The following is a 20,274-nucleotide window of genomic DNA, read 5'->3' as shown; positions in this document are numbered from 1 at the left end:
TCTGAGTTAACACTATACACTCTAAAGTGCTATACCTCCCAACAGATAATTAACACTCCGATCACGACCTTAAACACGAAGAAATCCCACCTGTATAGGAATAATGATGCCGTGATGATGGCTGATAACACATCCCCGTACAAAACAATGAAGTCTCTCATTTCACGATGTTGCATCGGCTCCTCGAAGAACAATCATTCTGAGCAGCAAAAGCATCAGAACAGATATTGACGTTACGATCCCCCTGGCGCAGTGCCGCGGACGATGTCACCCTCTGAAAGTGGATCTTCCGATAATAAGGAAAAAGTGACATGTAGTGGTAGCATCGCATGCCAAGAGGACATTCTCAAATGCAGATCCGGGTCCTCACATTTCATGACGTGTTCGAAATTCCATATGCATTATTGATAAATGCACTCTCATGCTCAGAGAGCAGATTGTCGAGCTGTGCAATTATTTCTTCTAAATTTCGTTGTCAAGATATCCGTAGTGATACTCTTTGTGGCAGCTCCGTTGCATGTCTTTATGGGGGGGGGGGAGCTATATTTTCAATATTATTGAGGATTTTTTGTTGTCGTTATTAGTATGGTGCATCACTTTCTTATTCAAGATTGGAAAACTCAAATTGCATACGAGTAAAACTATACTTTTATATTTTTATTTCGTGTTTAAAGATTACTTTGCCTACTCCCACCCCACATAAAAAACATGAAGATTCGTGACGTAAGTGTGAATAATTAATAAATGCTAATCCAAAGTGTTCCTTCAGGATATTTGCATCCTAGGTATGAGTGTAGATTATCGTAGTTTGTAATAAGACAGAAACTCTGTCAGTTGATAAGCATTTTAATTATATTTTTTAAATTCAAGTCTTTGCTCGCTGGACGTTTTGCTGGAGTTTTTGTATAAGTAACGTCTATAGTAGACAATATGTCACTTTAATGTGGACGAATTCAGAGATATTTCTTTGCCTAAGGATCAATATACATGTACTACCAAGATAATCCATCCAACTATACCTACTTTGATGGAAGAACTCAGTTCACGTCCATTAATGGTTATGCATCCCATAGTAGTAGAGTAACATGCGGTGTACCACAAGGGTCCTTGCTGGGACCGTTATTGTTCTCCTTGTTCGTCAATGATATGCCAAATAGACTGCGATGCAATGTATCGCTATATGCAGATGATACGTGCCTGTTTACGTCTTCAGAGAACATACCTGAAATTGTTACTAAACTTGATCACGATTTAAACAGTCTATCACTGTGGTTAAAGAAAAATAAATTGTTAGTGAATGTGAAGAAATGTGAACTGATGTTCATAGGAACACAACAACGTTTGAAATATGTTCAAAATGATCTGGCTAACTGTCATATTTATATTGATGGTAATGAAATTAAACAAGTTAAATCTTGCAAATATCTTGGTGTGATCATTGATCACAATTTAACATGGAACAAACATATTGATCTTGTAATGAATAAAGTTGTGAAGAATATGTATCTGCTTCGAAGACTACGTCCATATATTGATAAAGATGTTGCTTTGACATTCTTTAAATCTTTAATTCAATGTCATTTTGATTACTGTAGTTCTGTATGGAGCAACGCTAGCAAATCGCTTTTGAGAAAACTGCAAGTTCTTCAAAATCGATCTTTACGAATTGTTATGAATGTTGATTATAGATATCCTTCAAATTCATTGTACACTGAACTGAAACTCGACCGTCTTGATTTACGGTGGTGGAAACAGTTAGCATGTACTATGTTCAGAGCTGTGTTTAATTTTTATCCGCCATATTTATGTGAGTTATTTTGTTACCGTGAGTTAGTGTATCGTACTAGGTCAGGTGAAAAGAAACTACAACTTTTTCGACCAAACACTAATTATGGGAAAAGATCCCTAAGGTACAGAGGAGCTAAATTATGGAATGATTTGAATTATCAGGATATACATTCTATCCTATCCTTCAAACGATTCATCCTGACATGTAATAACAATATATTTTGAAGTGGCAGTGATTAATTATTTTGGGGTTTGGGGGCTTGGGTTTTGGGTTTGGGTTTTGGGTTTTGGGGTTCTGAACTGATCTGGATTAAGGGCCATGGGGTAAAAGGTCATGGAACTCATTACATATAAAAACAGAAAAAATGTGTAGCGATGGAGGCATCCTTTCTTTTGTGTGTTTTTTTAATGATGTAATGCATATTATATTGTAATGTATTGTATGTATTTCTAAGTATATTGCATATATTGTACAAATATTTTTTCTATCTCTTTCTTATTCCTTTTACGTGTGTTTCAATGTTTGTACATTTTAATGATTGTATGTTGTTTTTTGTGTGTTTTTTTCTTTTGTAATACTGTATATGGTCGGACCCCTGTGAAAAACAGCTCTTAGCTGACCAGGGCTATCCGTCCCATGAGTGGAGAACAAATAAATAAAAATAAAATAAAATAAAATAAATAAAACATACACAATGCATTTCTGTGCTGAATTTGCATGCATAATGTTTTTGCTATGTCGTACAAAACAGACAAGTCGTAGTTACTATGTCCCCTTTTTTGTCAGGAATAACCTTTGCTTCAAAGATATGCTAAACATTTGAATATACTCTATAAACCGGTATATATATCTAGTAGGTGCTGTATGCATTTGACTCATGTATAGCCAACAGCTAGAATGACTGCTTCGCAAAAATGATCACCATGCACACAGTCATTATCTAAAAAGTATTCCTCCCGAATCAACTCTCCCGAGCTTCAACTGGCGCTGTGGCTTAGTCGGTTAAAGCGCCTGTCTAGTAAACAGGAGATCCCCGGTTCGAATCCGGGCAGTGCCTTTTTGCTCTTTTGAGAAGTATGGAGTTTTTGTCATTTTTTTTTAAGGAAATGAAACCAAATTGCAATGCATAAATGTGGATTGAGTATAGAAATACAGAAATATAAGCCAGTTCGGAGTTTGCTCATGAGCACGTTGGTACAAAATAATGACTTTTCTCTCCCTCTCCCTCCCTCTCTCTCTCTATTTCTCTCCCTCCCTCTCAATTGGTTACGCACTTCGCTTGTTTTCATTAACATTAGTCATAAGCATTGTATACCCGACGTACAAACTTCATGGATTTCATCAATTATGTTCAAAGTCTGTTTGTTTGTGTCCATGTTTGTTTGTTTGTTTGTTTGTTTGTTTGTACATTAAAAAATACGCAAAACAAAAGATAAATCATAGATGAATCATAGATGAATCAAAGAAAGATTACAAAATGGATGGATTGCCCATTTCAAATTCATTATTATATAATGACCCCGTTCTTTAAGGGGTCCGGTACACATACTCAAGTACATGATAAATGCTGAAAAAAATCATGTGAATAGTACATAAAGTCAAACATATAATACAAATGATACATATTTCATTCCCCTTGCAACTAAAAACTGAAAACAATAGAAAATATAAAATGAATTGATCTATCCAAACATTACCCTAACCAACACAATTCTCACATTATTATCTGTAACAATTATCATATCATATCCACACAAGCCTATCAAACATGATACTTAAACATACACATTATACCATGCTTATACGTTAATACAAACCTTTACACACCTTTCACCGTGGTCAGTTCGGGTAGCGGTTTTTTTGCCCGATTCATAGTTTTACCAGACCACGCCATCCCTCGTCCAGATCACTCAGTGTATAGGTCGGAATTTATGTCAGACCACCTCTTGTTTTGGTCTTCCATGTTTCCTGCTTCCTTCATAGAATTACTTTCATCTCGAATACTCCTTCATGTCTTCATCACTCTCTCGGCAGCATACCATTCCAGCCTACTCTCTCCCGTGAGATCCCTGCAGGGTATTTCTTTTGCTTCATTCGCTACGTTCACATTCCCACATTCCATGCATAATGATATGTATTCTTTATCCCATCAAAATTCACCGACCTCACCGTATACAAAAGTAATCATGAAATAATCCAGAAAACTTCGTACCAAGGGGTGACATGCTTGGACACACCCACAGAAAGACCCCTAAACAAAAGACTCAGGTCGTGACCACATCTGCCAATCATCGCCAAAGCGCCAACATGACCACGAATGGACTTGCCTACACCAGATGATCAGAATGGTCCATCAATGTCAACACTTATAAGGTAGCATTAATTTCTTTTTCAGTAAATTCAACAAGGTTTCATTTTCATGGAAAGACTCCTTCCATCTGCTGCAGACATTATGCATCTCCCTGCTTTCTGAAAAAAAGCAAGCCAAGTGACTTTTATTTCATGCAAGAAAATAGTTGAACAGCATATATACAGCAGGCAAAAATAACGGTTATGATTGCACAAAAAACATACACAAACTTAACATATTATTATTCTCCTTAAAAAAAAAAAACCAAGCAAACAAACGCACACACCGAATGAATAAACATACAGCTAGGTCAGTGGATTTGAAATACATGATACCAGCTATATACTGTAGTCCTGGGTTATAAACATAACATATAAACACGCAATAATTTATTCAAAGTGTATACAAACTTCTTCACTTCATTTTACAATCGGGGAAAGACCCTCTCCCCAGATGAGGGGATTTCCGCAACTCACTTCGTCCCCCGACTAAGGAAGGGAAAACCCCTTTTCCTGCACCTGTTCCCCCCTCAACACTGTAAGTACCTAGCACAATGTATTATAATGTTTACCTTGTGACGAGTGCGACCTTTGGTATAAGAATATCATGGGGCGGCTTTATTTTGCACCCTGGATGCACCAGATCATTATTTTTTTCCAGGGTGGGAGCATGCAGAAAAAAGTATTACAAGTATTTTGTTCTTATCCCTCCCTCCCCGACTTCTCTCTCCCTCCCCGTCTATCTATCTATCTAGATATCTATTTGTCTGTCTTTCTATCTATCTATTTGTCTATCTATCTATCTATCTATGTATCTATGTATCTATCTATCTATCTATCTATTTGTCTATCTATCTATCTATCTATGTATCTATGTATCTATCTATCTATCTATCTATTTGTCTATCTATCTATCTATCTATCTATCTATCTATCTATCTATCTATCTATCTTTCTATCTATCTATCTACCTACCTCTCTATATCTGTCTATATAGGAACTTTCCACGTGTTGGACTTCGAATGTTGTAATGATAAGAAGAACGAGTCTCAAATACGCCATAGATCCAACAAGAAGGTTGTAATAAAAAAACCCTTCTTGTTGGATCCATGGCGTATTATATATATATATATATATATATATATATATATATATATATATATATATATATATATATATATATATATCTCGATATATATATATTGATATATTGATATATTATCTCTATCCCCCTTACCTCTGGCGCAAAGACATCCCACACAGGGAAGATCTTTTTTTTTAATAGCTATAGCAGCATAAATTATTGATCACCCAACCCTCTCTGACGTTCGCCCTTCCCTGTCAAGTCTCTTAAAGGATACACATAGCAAATTATAGTAATAGCATCCATCGTGGGGATATGTAATGCCATTAGCTACTATGTTAATGACAGGAATTTTCATTCTGTTTTATATTTTACCACAATCATCATCAAATGTGTCTGTATGTCGGCTTACTTCATTCCATCACCAAATGGAACGAAGTATACAGGCCATGTACGTCAGGTGGAGGTACATAGAATAGCTAAGATTATGCTCCGATTTGTGATTCAAAACGGAAATCAGATTTGATGTTGTGATATTAGTGCTGCAACTTATCATAATGATAATTATAAGCTTTTTGCGGATCTTTGATCCAGTCATATTTTAGGAGTCACGCATGCATATCAGTCCTAAGAAGGTATACATGCGTATATTTTTTTTTATCTTTATTGTGGTATATAGTCTCATGCCTCACGTAGGGTAGAGGTTAAATTGGAATCGGGTCAAACCTTGAACAAACCGCATGACAAACCAATGCAACAATTTAATATAGGATAACCTTTTTGATTATTACGTTTGATTTTAACCGAAATGATACCACCTTTATAACAATACGCGCCGATCACTGGACGCTATCTTTTGTTTTTATCGATCTGTAGACTTTCAGATATCGTGTAAAGGACTTCTTTTCCATATCTTTATTCATTCATAATCATATTATGTTACATTGTTATGTTTTCTTTAGATCCATCTGCTTATTCATTCAATGTTACATTGTTATGTTTGCTTTAGATCCATCTGCTTGACTTACCGTTATCAATCATCATGCACGATTAAAAAAGAGGAAATAATCCAAAAGGATCAAAGAGGTATTTTTATGAATTGCTGTTCACGAGGTCATCACTGTGACAGCAAAATCCTGTCAATAATCATAATGAAATAAATCACAAAAGTGAGACAAGACTAAGATTTTTTTACCGTAAGCCGAACCGATGAGTAAAGTCTGCATTTCTGAAGCTTGGAAAAGACATCTGTTCATTTCACATGCCTCCCGAATATAGTGCCTGTAGGGTTTAGGATGGGCCGGATTACACTTAAATTATGTAATCAGTTTTTATAGACAATGGTTTCTGTCATTATCTAGTGACGAGTTATTAAGTTTAATATTCCTACTGAATACTGTAATTTCAAGTACATGGGACGCAATTTGTATGACTGTGATAAGACCGCTGCTGCGTTGGGCAGTATTTCTGAAGAAAGCAATTTATTACAAAGCCATTTACAAGATTTTATTCATTCGTCTCGTAGATAAATTTACTTAAATTTAATTGAATTCAGTGCACAGTATCATGTAACAAGAGTTGTCAGTACAGGCATATAAATACTGACCGGATCCAGGGGCGGATCCAGGAATTCTGTAAAGGGGGGGGGGGGGGGGGAGCGCAGCTAATATTTCCGGTGCCACTTCCGGGTTTCATTTCATTTTTTGTCTTTTTATTTCTTTTGTTTTTAACGACGAATAAAGGGGACGTGCGCCCCTTGCGCCCCCTCTGGATCCGCCGCTGGGACCCTAGGTATTTAAATCTATATACTAATAAATTTAGGGGAAAGAGCAAATTACATAGTTGTTTGTTAGACCCTTAAAGGTAAACATCAACGAAATGGTCCATTGTCTCTTGACTATATAGAATACACACATGGACATCTTATATACGTTTGTCAAAGAGGGGGGGGGGGGGGATTTATCAACGAATCAACGATTTGCGCCGTATAGTTTTATGCAGGGGGGTGAGACCGTCCTCACTGGTTTCATGCCAGTATGGTGAGCATGGTAACATTGAGAAGATCGTTTGTTTTATGCGGCCACTTCAAGTACTTTTTTTATACTCATGCAGCTCTTTATTATTTCTTTTTACGTTGCAAATAACAACTGAATTCTGTCAACTATTTCTGCAGTAATAGTACAGGTGACAATCAAACTGTAGCTGCAATCATTGCAACTTTACAGTAGGCCTACATGTCATACTTGCAAATCCCCATGTGTCATTCTTCTGACATCGTGAAATCCTTGCATACATATTTCCTGTATGCACCATCCCTTCCCCTCCACTGCCCCTTCCCATCTTGCTTTAAAAAAAAAAAGAAGACAAACAAATACATTAAAGTCTATGGTGCAAAATTCGCTTATAACGAACACGGTCATAGCGAAATTTCCGTTATAACGAAGTCTTTTCCGAGCGCCACAGACAAAGAAAAACAAAAGAAATGTGCTCCGTTATAACGAAATGCAAATTGCTTTCGAAAATACGTAGCGGAACAAGCATTTATAGCGTCTCTGCATGGGTGAACGCTCCACACCACTGTTTATTCGCTCCTTGTGTCACACACAGTTTCTGAATGGAACATGCTTTTATTATTGTAATACAGTTGTCCCATCACATTTCACATAGCTTTCCAGTGTATGATGAGTATTCAGCAAACAGAATATGATATATGTACGTGGTTTCCTTGTTTCCGTCATATATTGTATTTGTTCGGTTATAACGAAATTTCGTTATAACGAAGGAAAACTGCCGGTCCCGAGCATTTCGTTGTAAAGGGAGTGCACTGTAGCAATGTCCATCTGGAACACAAAACTATACTCTTACTGAACACATAGCGTGTTTCCATGGATATGGCGACTCCAGCCACATCCATGACAGAGGGTCGAGAAAAGCATTGATCAAGAGTTAGAACTCCCCCCCCCCCAAAAAAAAAAAAAAGGGGGGGAGGAGGAAAAAATGACATAAGAAAACTCTCGTGCCTCGCCAGAGGTCTAGGGCAAGCAGCTGGGTGGGGGACTAGCACAAAACTATGGGGACTGTCAACTGCATGCAGCGCACCGAACTAAAACATAGTTCGGTGATGCAGCGTTGGAAAACGCCCTCTATAATTGCATGTATCACAACCATCCGTAACATCGCGTAACAACATGTCTTCTGACGGTAAGAAATCAAAAATAATTATTGCTATTTAACACAGTTTCGTGGACGGTTGTTCACATATCATCGACATTTTGATACCCCAGAGTAATTCGAGGAAGAATCAAATGCAACTGCTCTCTTTTCAACCAACTCGGTCTCTCGATATCAGTGATATCGCGATATGATTTATCTGTCTGCTGGGGTGCTGATCTGTTGTGCTAGTCCCATTCGTTCGTATTGAATGTGGTGATGACAAAATAATGTCCCCCCCCCCCCCCCCCCCCCCCCCCCCCCCACCCCCCCCCCCTTTGCTGCGGCCCTGTGTTTGGATTAATGACAAAGAGAGCATTCCAGTAATCCATAAATGACAAACCATAATTCATTTTTTCTCTGTAATTCCCCGCATTGCAACATCATGTTGTCGTTCAAAGCATGAAGGGATAGGCAATTGTTACTACTGTTAACGGTACTAGAAATCCACTATTTGTCTCTCCTCGCAGACAACCCACTCCATATTTCCTGGCACGACTCTGCTTGGATCCCTCACTTGAATGAAGCCAATGTTTTGGAGTACTTCTCCAACCGGAGCAATCCCTTTTATGACCGAACCTGCAACAATGAGATCATTAAAATGCAGAGGGTCAACCCAGAGCAACTCAAGTTAGTTTGTGAATTTATTTTGCTGCAGATTGTTTTTTTTTTTTTAATTAACTGGATCCATACATAGATCGCTTGAGAACGTATTTAGTCACGTATACAGGAAACCCCATTGAAATACAGTCAACCTTGCTTTAAGTTAAGTGAAATAATCACTAAGGTCTTAATTTTAATTTTCGCCAAGTTGAAGCTATTTCTTCAGTCCAAATAGATTGGACATAGTTGTATAGGCAAGGTTGACTGTATTATGAATTAAATGTTTCACTGGGGCTTGCTTCCATAACCAGTCAAGACCCAGAAACCAAACTTCTGTTGTTCAGTAAGGTAGCTTTAAATTCTAATTGTCACACCCGATACTTTCTGTTTTTGAGGTAGATAAAACCTCTTCCATTTGAGTCCTTTGTCAAATATGAATTATGCTTATGAATGTTTTGGAGTTAGAATTTCCACTGCCGCAAAGTACCCCTTTCCTGTCTGACTTTGAAGTTAGTGTAGGTGGTGTTTAAAACAAAAAAATAGATTCAGTTTTGTGTCTTTCCCAAGTTGTTTTTCCTCCATTTCTGTTTAAAATCAGATCTATGACAGGTCTGGAGTATGAACTGCTCCATGTACAGAAGCCTATCTTATATGTTGTGAGGAAACAGCATCGACATTCCCCAGAGGAGACAACACCTCTTGCAGACTATTACATCATTGCTGGCAGGATCTACCAGGCCCCTGACCTGTGCTCTGTAATCAATGCCAGAATGGTAGGCTGCTGTGTAGGCAATAAGATTTTTCCTATCGGAGCCTTGTACTGTTGCCTTCCCTAGTTTATGAGAAATGACTACATGTGCAATATTGAAAGTCTTCTTATCTTTTAGTGCTTCTTGCATGTTTCAAGAAACACAGTCACAAGGCATACATTCTAATGTTAGTGTTTTATTTTGAGCATTTTTTAAAAGTTGTTTGCTGTGTACAATATACAATGTAAGTCATCATTTTGAGCAGCTTATACTATTGTTATGTAGTAAGCTTTTTCCTTTTCCTCTTTCTGAGCTTTCCAAATGGGAATTTCCACACCATAGCTCTGCTTTACAGCCATACTTTAGGATATGAAAATACTCTTTTATAGGAAAAGTGGCCGCATTTATAGCTGAACTGAATACTGAATAAAGTCTAGAACCTAACTTACTCGTGAAAACTCAGTGGAGATCACAATAATAAGCCCTTAAAGAATAATGATAAAGCATCATGCCGCATTCAGGTGTGTGGGACAATTCTAATTACATTTTGAAAGTGATAATGGTACACTGTACTAGAAATTAATGAATAGACATTTTGTCAATATGTGATTCTTTTCAAAAGCATTAGTATTGATGGATAGCATTCTTTTTCTGGATTTGGGAAAGTAAAACCAAAGGTGTTTTTTTTTTCCCTCTATGTACTCTCTTTCAGGTTGTTAAAACTGTAAGTAAATTTTAACATGAACCAAACAATTCTAGATGTTAGAAGGTCATGATAATGACATAAAAATGTGATATAATATAAATTTTGCTGTGGTGCCAGTTTGTATTTCATCTTTGTTATTCTAAAGAAATTTTCTATGTCAATGAGAATATTTTCTTTAGTTACCAATGATGACATGATTACTTTAATACAGACCACAGCAGTCCACAACATTCAGACAGCTTTTGAGGAATGTATATCTTACTCAAGATATCACCCAAGTAAAGGATATTGGTGGGAATTCAAGGAAAAGGACAACGAAACAGGTGAGTTTGTACATTCATAGAAAATTGTGGAAGCTTCCCATTGTTGATAAATTGTCGTATAGGTTTATATAGCAAGGAAAGACATTGATTTGTAATTTCCATACATTTCATAGTTTTGGGCATAATTTCCACATCAGAAGTACACTGTATGTCTTGGAATGGTCTACTCTGAGACAAGATTGATATTTTAAGGAAGGTGAAATAACCTGACATTACTGTAAAACACGATATTTTCGCGGCATGAAATTTTCACATATAGGAGCCGACGGGCTTTCTCCAGGCATGAAATTTTCGCGAGTTGCCTCTAACATTCAATGCATATAGTGTAGACAAGAGCTTTCACATGCATTTTAACTTCGCAAATCTTGGCTCTCACGAAATTCGCGAAATTAAAAAGCACACGAACTTTCCTCTTCTTACAGTATACTGCTCTTCCATGTTTTATGCTCAAGTGGATTTTTTTTTGGATGCTGTTTAATCTTTTAGAGACAAAGAAGCGGAAGAAACCCAAAGAAGAGCTGAGCTCGGTGTTTCAGCGAAAGAGAGTGGATGTGCTGCTTGGAGACCTCTCCCGCAAGTTTCCTTTCAAAGTCATTCAGGTAACTTTGTTTTCTCCTCTTCCTCCTCCTCTTCCTTCACATCATCTCCCTCCCTCTATTCCTCCTCCTTTTCATCTTGTTCTTCCTCTTCCCTCTTTTCTTCTTTCTCCTCTTCTGATACTTAAAGATATACTACTTTATCTTATCTCGTCAGTTAATCAGCATAGGTATTAGGACAAATTCTTGTCCCCTCAGTTCGTGTATGAGACTGCAATTGTGTGATTGCGATCTAACACTGAATTCCTTTGTTTAAGGTAATGCCTTTAACAAAGAAAAAGAATTCTTGTATTTAAGAAGCAAAAAGAAACACTTCACACATGTTCAGTATTGCAATGCAATTGTTTTTAGTTTTTGTTTTGTTTTGGCAGTGTGGTATTTGTGGTATGTTACATTTGTGTCTGTATGTATTGTTGCGCAGATTTTCGTTTTATTTGAAGTGAAACTGGATACTTGTGTTATAACTAGGCCTACAAAGTACACTAGTAGATGAAACAAGAATTTTGGCTTAAGGCAGGAGGCCAGAGCATGCTGCAAGTAATCAAAACAATGAGGCGCACCGAATGCTCTGTCTTCTACGTAATTAACTTTATTGGCCATCTGTCATTGCACATTTTCTCATTGCTAAGCCTGTGTTCTGGGAACTTCGCAATCTGTGTTTTTCCGCTTCTGCTGACAAGTGCCATGGATTACTGCTTGCTCTTTACAGAGGGTAGATGATGTGACAAAAATGGTATGAGGAAATGATGTTGGGGAAATATTTTTGTGAAGTCACACCCTAAAGAGATGGAGAACTGTCGCATCATGTTCAATGGTTTGTAAATATTGTTTTGAAAGCTTTGGAATGCAGAGATTGTTTTCCAAGTGTTTGGAATGGGGATTCCCCGGGGTCTGTGGCTGTGATGCAAAACTTTCTTTTATCTTCTTGAAGTGATGGAATTCCCATGCATCAACTTGTGGGGAAAACCAGGCATAATTTTTTGGCACTTACTGGAGTTATCTGGCAACTCTAAAACAGATGATTTGAATTAAAAGTATTTGTATGAATCACTTGGGAATGCGAATGATATGATTCATTTAGTGAAGTTTTTTGTACATAGTAGCCAATGGGAGCATAAGAGGTTTATTTCCAGAAATATTTTGCTTGTTTGGATTAATAAGGGCTAGGAGTAAGTGCTGGTTTTATGCTTAGCACCTAAAAATAATGGAGCAAAATCAAATGAAAGAACACTGGCATGTCAAGTATCATGGCAAAACCAACTTTTTCAGATTCTAATGTGTAAACCAATTTGTGTAAATTATGCATTACAATATTTTCTATTCGCTTCTTCTTTTTGTCCAGCTGCAACTGACAACAATGCTCTTGGATCAACAACAAAAAAAAATATTTCTATGCAAAACGTTTTCGTTCATGAATAATTATATGATCGTCATCTGGGGAATATGAACGATAACATGAATCTATTGTTTGGAGTGTCAATATTTCGGAAGCACTGTGGGGAAATGTCAACTATTAACTGTGGTAGCTGAGTCATAGGCTTTCATTTGTTTATTTGTGGTGGTGGTTATTATTGGTCACTATATCAACATAGTTGTCATGCATATTTGCTCTGATATTTTAGTGCAACAGATAGATGAGTGCTGGCCAATTTGTGTTTGTTTGTCTTTTTCTGCTGTGCACATGAGTGATGATTGTATTTAGTTTTGATTCATTGAAATTAAACAAGACAAACATGCAACTAAAAATTCCTTCTTCCATTCTCTCCCAACACCACAGCCCAAACCTGGGGACAGGCCGGTGCCCATCGATGGCTCAGCCATGGAAGCCCCCTCCTCTAGAGTGATCCCAAAAGAGGAAGTGAAGGAGGAGAACAATCAATCTCAGAACAATGCAAACAGTGCCGCAGTGGGTGCCAACATGCCAGGACCAACCGGTGGGATGAGTGGAGCAGCGGGGGCAAGCGCTAGCAGTGTTGGTGGGGGAATTCCAGGGGCTGGTGGCGGTGGTGGAGGTGGGGGCAGTAGTAGTGGACTGGGAGGAGCAGGGAGCATTGGCGGAGGAGCAGGCAGCTTCTTCACCAGTGGAGGACCCTCAGGCATGAAACCATCCATGGCTAAGAAGAGGAAGCTCATGAGCAAATGAGGAGAGCTGGAAATACAAGAGACTGCTGGCCAGAGAGTATCCAAGCTTTCCAATCAGTGACACTTTTGAAGAGTGTGAGGCAAAACAAAAAACAATATTTCAGCCAGATTACCCCATGCCGATGCCACCTGTTCATAAAGTTTCTTGAGGTTGGGCCAATGGCATTTAACCTCTGTCATATCCAAGTGCCACTGAACTGTATGTGATATTTATGGTATTCTGAAATGTTGGTCCTGAAAGGGTAAACTGATTGGTCATTGGTGCTGTGTTGATATCTCTTTCATAGACTCCACTGTGTAATGGTTGGTACCAAGAGGATGAGTGGCAGGTAGTCAGGTAGAATAAATTTGATTCACTTAGGTAGAATATGATAGGAAATAAACAGTCATAGGTGGGTTCATCTAAAAAGTTAATTTAGGGATGTATGATCACTTTGAGGTTACATTGACATAACAATTGTGGTTTTACCTATGCACTCAAGGTTATAGACAGTAGTCCATAAAAGGTGATCCACAAATTGTTTCTTTCTCCAGATGGCTTGTTTGCCATTCTGGTATGTGGTTTCTGTGTCTTTTTTTCATTCTTTCTTGGAAGGGGTAGTGCACATGGTCAATATATGCATGACTCTAAAGTGCAAATTTTGTATTTGGACTTCTGGTTTGCAGAAATCCCCAGCTCAGTCTAGACAACCCAGGCCAATTTCCTGCATGCACACTCTTCAAAATTTTCTGTGTCATGACCTATTAAGCACTGAATGTAAACTGCCCAACTCCATAAAAGTACATAACCAGTGTTAAAGAATTTACTATTGAATGAACCTCACTGAGCCATAAAGTCAATGTTGACCATTAAAGACATGTCATTAATTTTACATAAACTTGTTTGTATACTTGATGCAAAGAAAAAAATTATGAAGAGTGATAAAGTCCAAGCCAGGCATTCCATGGCTGCTTTATGGTTGAAATTAAAATGGCAGAAATATTCAAGGGCGGTTATTTTATTTGCCTCACAAGTTATTATTTGTTTATTCCTAATGTGTACAATTCCCGTCCCATATGCTTGCTTAGCAATAATCAAAACGGGTTGTTCAAGGATTTTCAATAGACTTGACCACAGACAGACTATGGGCATATACACCCGTTGAGTTCACAGTGCTGTAACAATTCCAGAAATGTATCATCAGTCAGATTCTAAAATAAGAGTCTTTACAGTCTTGTTTTTTAATGCACAATTCTGCATTAGAGCAGGTGAATTTATGTAATGGGTCTTTGCAGACACACTGCCTGACAGTAATCAGGTTAAGAGGGATGGGATTACAGTAAACTCTGATTAAATCAATATTCATGGACTGGAAAAATCTGTCGACAAGAATGTTGACTTATGCGGATGTCAACAAATAGCAAATATAGAGCAAAGAAATAGCAAAAATTTTTACATAGCGTCGATTAACTTGATTTATCGACTTCTGCGATGTCAACTCATGCAAGTTTCACGGTATGCAAAATATGGAAGAGCTACTTGTGACCCTCTTAAAGTAGATGTCATTCAAGAAACATGGATAATGTGTTTTTTAGGGAATGCCACTCACAGAACGTAGTGTGTGTGTATTGCAGAATGGTTGGGGAATTCCAACTATGCAATGCAAAATAAGAGCCACATAGCCTTCTAGAAATATCCACAGCATTTCAGAACATACCTGGCTGAAATAGATTGTCATTTCATACGCACAACATGTCTATGCATGAAAGAAGTGTTGTGTGTTTATTTGATGTGTTTGTCTTTGCTGATGGGAGTGGACAATCTCATCTTCATAGTTTGTGTTGTAGAGGTTGAATGCAATTTACCACTTGAATAAGGAAATACATGTACATTGTACAATGTAGTTATGATCATTATCCATTTGATTTCAATAAAGTGATTGGTTTATTCTCCAACCATTTTAATATACAAGAGAGTTTGATGTAGCAGAGGGATTGAATAGCAAGCGAGAAAAGGTGTTGCAAGTTTTCTTTTACATAACCTAACCTAAACGTTGAAACTACACACGTAAGTACAAGCAATTATTGTAATCTCTGAAGTTACCATTACTCTTTAGTAATTTACATTAGTGAAACAAAACAAAATAAAACTGAAAAACACAAGCAAACAATGTAAAGTCATACATGTACAATGGGGTCATTATACTAGTTATGTACAGACCTCAACATTAGTGGTAAAATGAATGTCTGGCCACCAAACTGTCAAAAAGGTTATCTTTGGTGGCCTGATTAGGCAGCTAATATTTAATTAATTGTGTCATACAGGGTATTCCCTTTGATGTCAGGCCACCACATTTTTTTTCTTTTTTTTTTTTTTTTTCACTTTATATATGTGTGTGTGTGTGTGTGTGTGTGTGTGTGTGTCTGTACCTGTGTATGTCTGTGTGTATGTAGGCCTATACATATTACATAATTATGATTTAGAAACATTAATAGAAATGTAAGTGGACAAATACATTGGGACATTGTACTTCTTTATGTGTGTGTGTTTGTGTGTCTCTCTGTTTGGTGTGTTCAATGTTTATTGTTATTTTTGTCCTCTGTGATTTCATGACATATCTTCAACATATCGCAAAGATAAAGAGACAGCCAAGGAATAAAATGAAAAGATTTAAGAGTTTTCTTTGATCCCCATTCAAAAAAAAAAAAAAAAAAAAAAGATTCACCATAACTAGGTGAAGATATAGCAGGGATTTTCACTATTTCCAGATAAGCACACAAACATTACTGAAGTGTCTCATCAAGACACTCTTGTTCACACAATAAATGAAAATTTATAGCTGCACACAGCAAAATATTAGTTCAATCAATATTGAAGTCGTAACGCAAACACACAATCAATTTCAATCAATTCTAATGGCATTGATAACAATTATTAAGCTCAGCATGAGTGATCATTACCAACGGCGCTGTGGCTTAGTCGGTTAAAGCGCCTGTCTAGTAAACAGGAGATCCCCGGTTCGAATCCGGGCAGTGCCTATACATGTAACGATGTTGCTGCTTTACTTTTTTCCGAGTTCTGACGTTTCATATGTACCCATGAGTAATGATTTAGGAAGAATGACAATTAATATTTTGACAACAAGCAATGTAGGGTTATAGGTTAAAGGTTATAAGGTTTGAATATTTTGTACAAGATAATCTATACAGGTATCACATTTCAGTCGTTTTTATGTGATACTTGATATCTTTTGTTCATTATTTCCTAATCTACGATTCCTCACGATCCATGCATGTCATAATTATAAAGAAGATCACAGAAAAGGGTTTTTCACTGCAGCATGTGAAACCATTTAGAAAGTTATTCCTATTCATTTTGATTTTGTTTTACTACAAACGAACTAGCACCTTTCTCCTAATCAGGATGGCAACCCTTTGGTGCTTCCAGTAACAATACAAATTGTGCACAAATTGATTGAAACACATTTTGAACATGATCTTGTTTTGTACTTTCATGTGAAAAGTCCTAGATCTATATCGTCTGGCGGTCGATTTCTGCAATGTCCATTGATTTCCTCTATCAGAATAACGTTTGTTGATGCACGCTCAAAATCATATTTACAAAGCATTTTTGTTTTCTTGACCTAAGTATATCAATCAACTTAACTTAAGCTGACTGATTATAATAGCTAGTGCATTAAAATCGTTTCAGTTTGTTTGATTTTATGTTTGTTTGTTTGTTTGTTTGTGTTTTTCAGTTGTTTGGCAAGAACTGTGATAAGAGAAATGTATCGTATGTCTACATCGTCAAGATATCGGTCATGTTCCACAAAGGACTAAAATAATGTCGATGGTTAGGTACGTGGGCCAGGGAGGTGGAAAGAGGATCTTTCTTTCATCTTCCTGGATGAACTTATAGATGAAGTATAGGCTGTTGTCCCCTCCCCCTCCCCGATAATGTTCTCGAGTAAAAGAGAAACCATTTCTCATTACACGTACATAATGTTCTTGGAATATATGTTGCATGCACGATTTACGTATATGTATTTTCCTCCTTTTTTTTCAGTAATCCCCTTTATCCATGTTCAGTTGAAATGCTTTGTTTCGTGAGTCGCAAGCCTATGATTTTAGTGTGTAATAAATGGAAAGAGAACATGGAAAGAAGATTACCGCCTATTATGGCAGATAACTTTTTCAAACCTTCTTTTCATTTGAGCTTCACTGAACTGTGAGGCCACGAATGTCCTGGATTACATTTCGTATTCTGAGTAAGCCTACCTCTCTTGATTTGACGTTTTCCTCCTGTCTGTTTTTTTTTTTTCACATGATTTAATTTCAAAGCATCGACAAAGAAGCGTTTTCTTGGATGTGTATTGCGACATGCACACGAGGGGACTCTTTATCACAGACAATATACAAATTGAACGTTCTATCGTATGACGCGTGAACGCGGACTTCCGACACTCATCGTAACGTCATTTCACGGGTGGGTGTAAGGCTATCTTTGACTTTGTAATGTGATTGTGTCATTGTCATCCTACCATCCGTCACCATGACACACATCTGGTAACTAATAAGATGTTGGGGGGGGGGGGGTGGTAGCAGTTTGGTGAGTGAGAATGCCTCGGTATTTCGTTATAATCAATTTACTTTTTGACAGATTATGATTACTTTTTCTATCTTGTTGGTTTTATAGACAGTTCGAAAAGCATATACACTGTATTAAACAAGATTATTAATTCGAATGCAAGAATGATTTTTATTATCCTTTGAATATTGTTTCTTATCTCACAGTGAGGGAATAAGGCAATCTTTCTTGGTTAGCAATAATAGAGTCAATTATATACAGGTGTATGAACAAGATTGTTAAGAATGATTTTCACTTTCTGTAAGACAATTTCCATTGCATTTAAATGAAATTGCAATTTTGGCTAAAAGAAATCAATATATGCTGCTAATGTATCGTCTTTCTTTACTTTTATCCTATTTCTGTTCTTTTAATCCCACAGAGGTCTATATGGTCTGTGGTCTATACGCTGTATCCTATTTTTGGTGTCTTTAAACTACATCGGATTTTGATCTTTTCATGTAAACAAATTGCTTGTATTTTTGTTCATCAAATACCCCATACGTGGAAGTCAAAGTGTTCATTGAGCCACGTAAAAGCGTGGTCTGAGTTTTACGGTGTAGAGCATGCCCACTGATGAATATAACGCATGATACTTCCAGCAAAATATTAATATAGGCCTAGCATAAGCCACTGGGGAAAATTCAATTTGATGTTTTCTTCCACAGAAAAACAAAAATGTTGTCAGCTTTTATTCCATATTTTGTGTTGAAAAGGAGAAGACGCAGACTGGCCAGACCAATGTTTAAGAAAAACAAGCAAACAAACAAACAAAGCAAGCAAAACGACAAGAAAAAAAAACCATCAAAACAACAACGACCTTTTTGTTTCATGCTTATTGTGCCCAATCCTTGTTTGCTTTGAACATTTCTGAACATTTACTATTTTGTACTTCCCGTGAATATCCGGGTGAATATGGGGCCCAACAGAGATCAAGGAAAAGTGTATTCAATGTTTTGGAATTCTTTCAGCGTATTAAGGCATCAACTTCCTTACGCCTTATTCTTGCGAGTGACTACATGGCAAACTTGGTTGATATTTTAATGTTTGTAATGTGTGCAGATTTAGTCTTACTAGTAAGGAGACCGAGATAAAAAGTATAATCATTCTACTGCAATCCTTGTTGTTCAGGACAATTTGGCCAAAAAAAAAAAAAAAAAAAAAAAAAAATTTCCTGGCAAAGCAAAACTGATGTGAAAACACACTTCGAGGTTTGGTGAGGTCATGCATTAGTGTGAATAATATACAGTGAGGGTGATATTTCAGTGTCAAGCTTACAACTCCTATCATGTGGGGATGAAAACCAAAAAGAGAGAAGGAACGTTATCAACGGGTTGTTTAGCCTTAATCTTGCTGTGCTCCATAATGCCTGCTGACAACTGAAGCAATCAAAGTGGACACAGACGTTCTTCATTCACTATGTTGACTTCTTTTAAAGTCTCTATCAAGATTAGTAACACTGAAACATATCAAGCTTAATTGATTGAAGCAAGTAATGTAGCATCTCATCTCTCTACCACAATTAAGCATGCACACTGACACACATACACACACACACACACAAAAAAAAACAAACATACACACATGTATCATCTACACGAACATACAAAATATCAGGTGAAATTTGTATACTGGCATGCACATAAGCATCACGCTCAAGTATTGCACTGGAGTGAATTTTAATTCATTGTTCACAACCTTTATTTCATCCTCTGCCTTCCTCAGGATGCACATACACTGCATGATGCACTGTGAAATGCTGGATAAATTTCAGAAATTTGTGTACCCTGTAATGACTGAAGAAACAACATTTTCACATAAAAATGGAGAAAAAATTGAGCTTAACTCAAATACAAAGTACATTTGGTATACTAGTAATCTCCCAAATTCCCGTGACAGAAATATTTGAGCACGAGTACGAAAAACATAATACCTTCATTGAGATTTTAAATACTGTACTCATACGAAAAGTAGCACCATGCATACATGTAACATGAGATGGTGAGGGGTCTCCCAGAGACATGGTCTCACAATAGATAAATTGACGTTTGGTGGGTATACAACCCATCATGCAGTTCATAGCAATGCCATGGTATCACGCTTGATAAAGCGACCCT

At 37.1% G+C, this 20,274-nt stretch overlaps 1 protein-coding gene and 2 non-coding genes across 3 annotated transcripts; all 3 read left to right on the top strand.

The window, feature by feature from the left end:
- The first annotated feature begins 2,772 nt into the window (after positions 1 to 2,772).
- On the top strand, positions 2,773 to 2,846 carry Trnat-agu (transfer RNA threonine (anticodon AGU)). The gene has a single exon. It is a non-coding gene; the product is annotated as a tRNA-Thr (tRNA).
- Positions 2,847 to 8,398: 5,552 nt separating this feature from the next.
- LOC139709665 (mediator of RNA polymerase II transcription subunit 6-like) lies at positions 8,399 to 15,262 on the top strand. The gene is made up of 6 exons (XM_071621625.1): positions 8,399 to 8,423; positions 8,903 to 9,062; positions 9,634 to 9,808; positions 10,702 to 10,813; positions 11,300 to 11,412; positions 13,187 to 15,262. The coding sequence occupies exons 1-6, from the start codon at positions 8,411 to 8,413 to the stop codon at positions 13,550 to 13,552; spliced, it is 939 nt and encodes a 312-aa protein (XP_071477726.1). The 5' UTR covers positions 8,399 to 8,410; the 3' UTR covers positions 13,553 to 15,262.
- A 1,233-nt stretch (positions 15,263 to 16,495) lies between these two features.
- Trnat-agu (transfer RNA threonine (anticodon AGU)) lies at positions 16,496 to 16,569 on the top strand. The gene has a single exon. It is a non-coding gene; the product is annotated as a tRNA-Thr (tRNA).
- The last annotated feature ends 3,705 nt before the right edge of the window (positions 16,570 to 20,274 follow it).

The sequence above is a fragment of the Diadema antillarum genome, unplaced genomic scaffold, assembly GCF_040938485.1.
Source record: "Diadema antillarum isolate AM-2024a unplaced genomic scaffold, OU_Dant_1.0 seq00001456_RagTag, whole genome shotgun sequence".
Lineage (NCBI taxonomy): Eukaryota > Metazoa > Echinodermata > Echinoidea > Diadematoida > Diadematidae > Diadema > Diadema antillarum.
This window is presented reverse-complemented; position numbering and strand designations above follow the sequence as displayed.

Coding starts and splice junctions, on each gene's coding strand:
- LOC139709665 (XM_071621625.1), top strand. Junction 9,809..10,701: donor CTGTAATCAATGCCAGAATG/GTAGGCTGCTGT, acceptor ACTTTAATACAG/ACCACAGCAGTCCACAACAT. Junction 11,413..13,186: donor TTCCTTTCAAAGTCATTCAG/GTAACTTTGTTT, acceptor CCAACACCACAG/CCCAAACCTGGGGACAGGCC.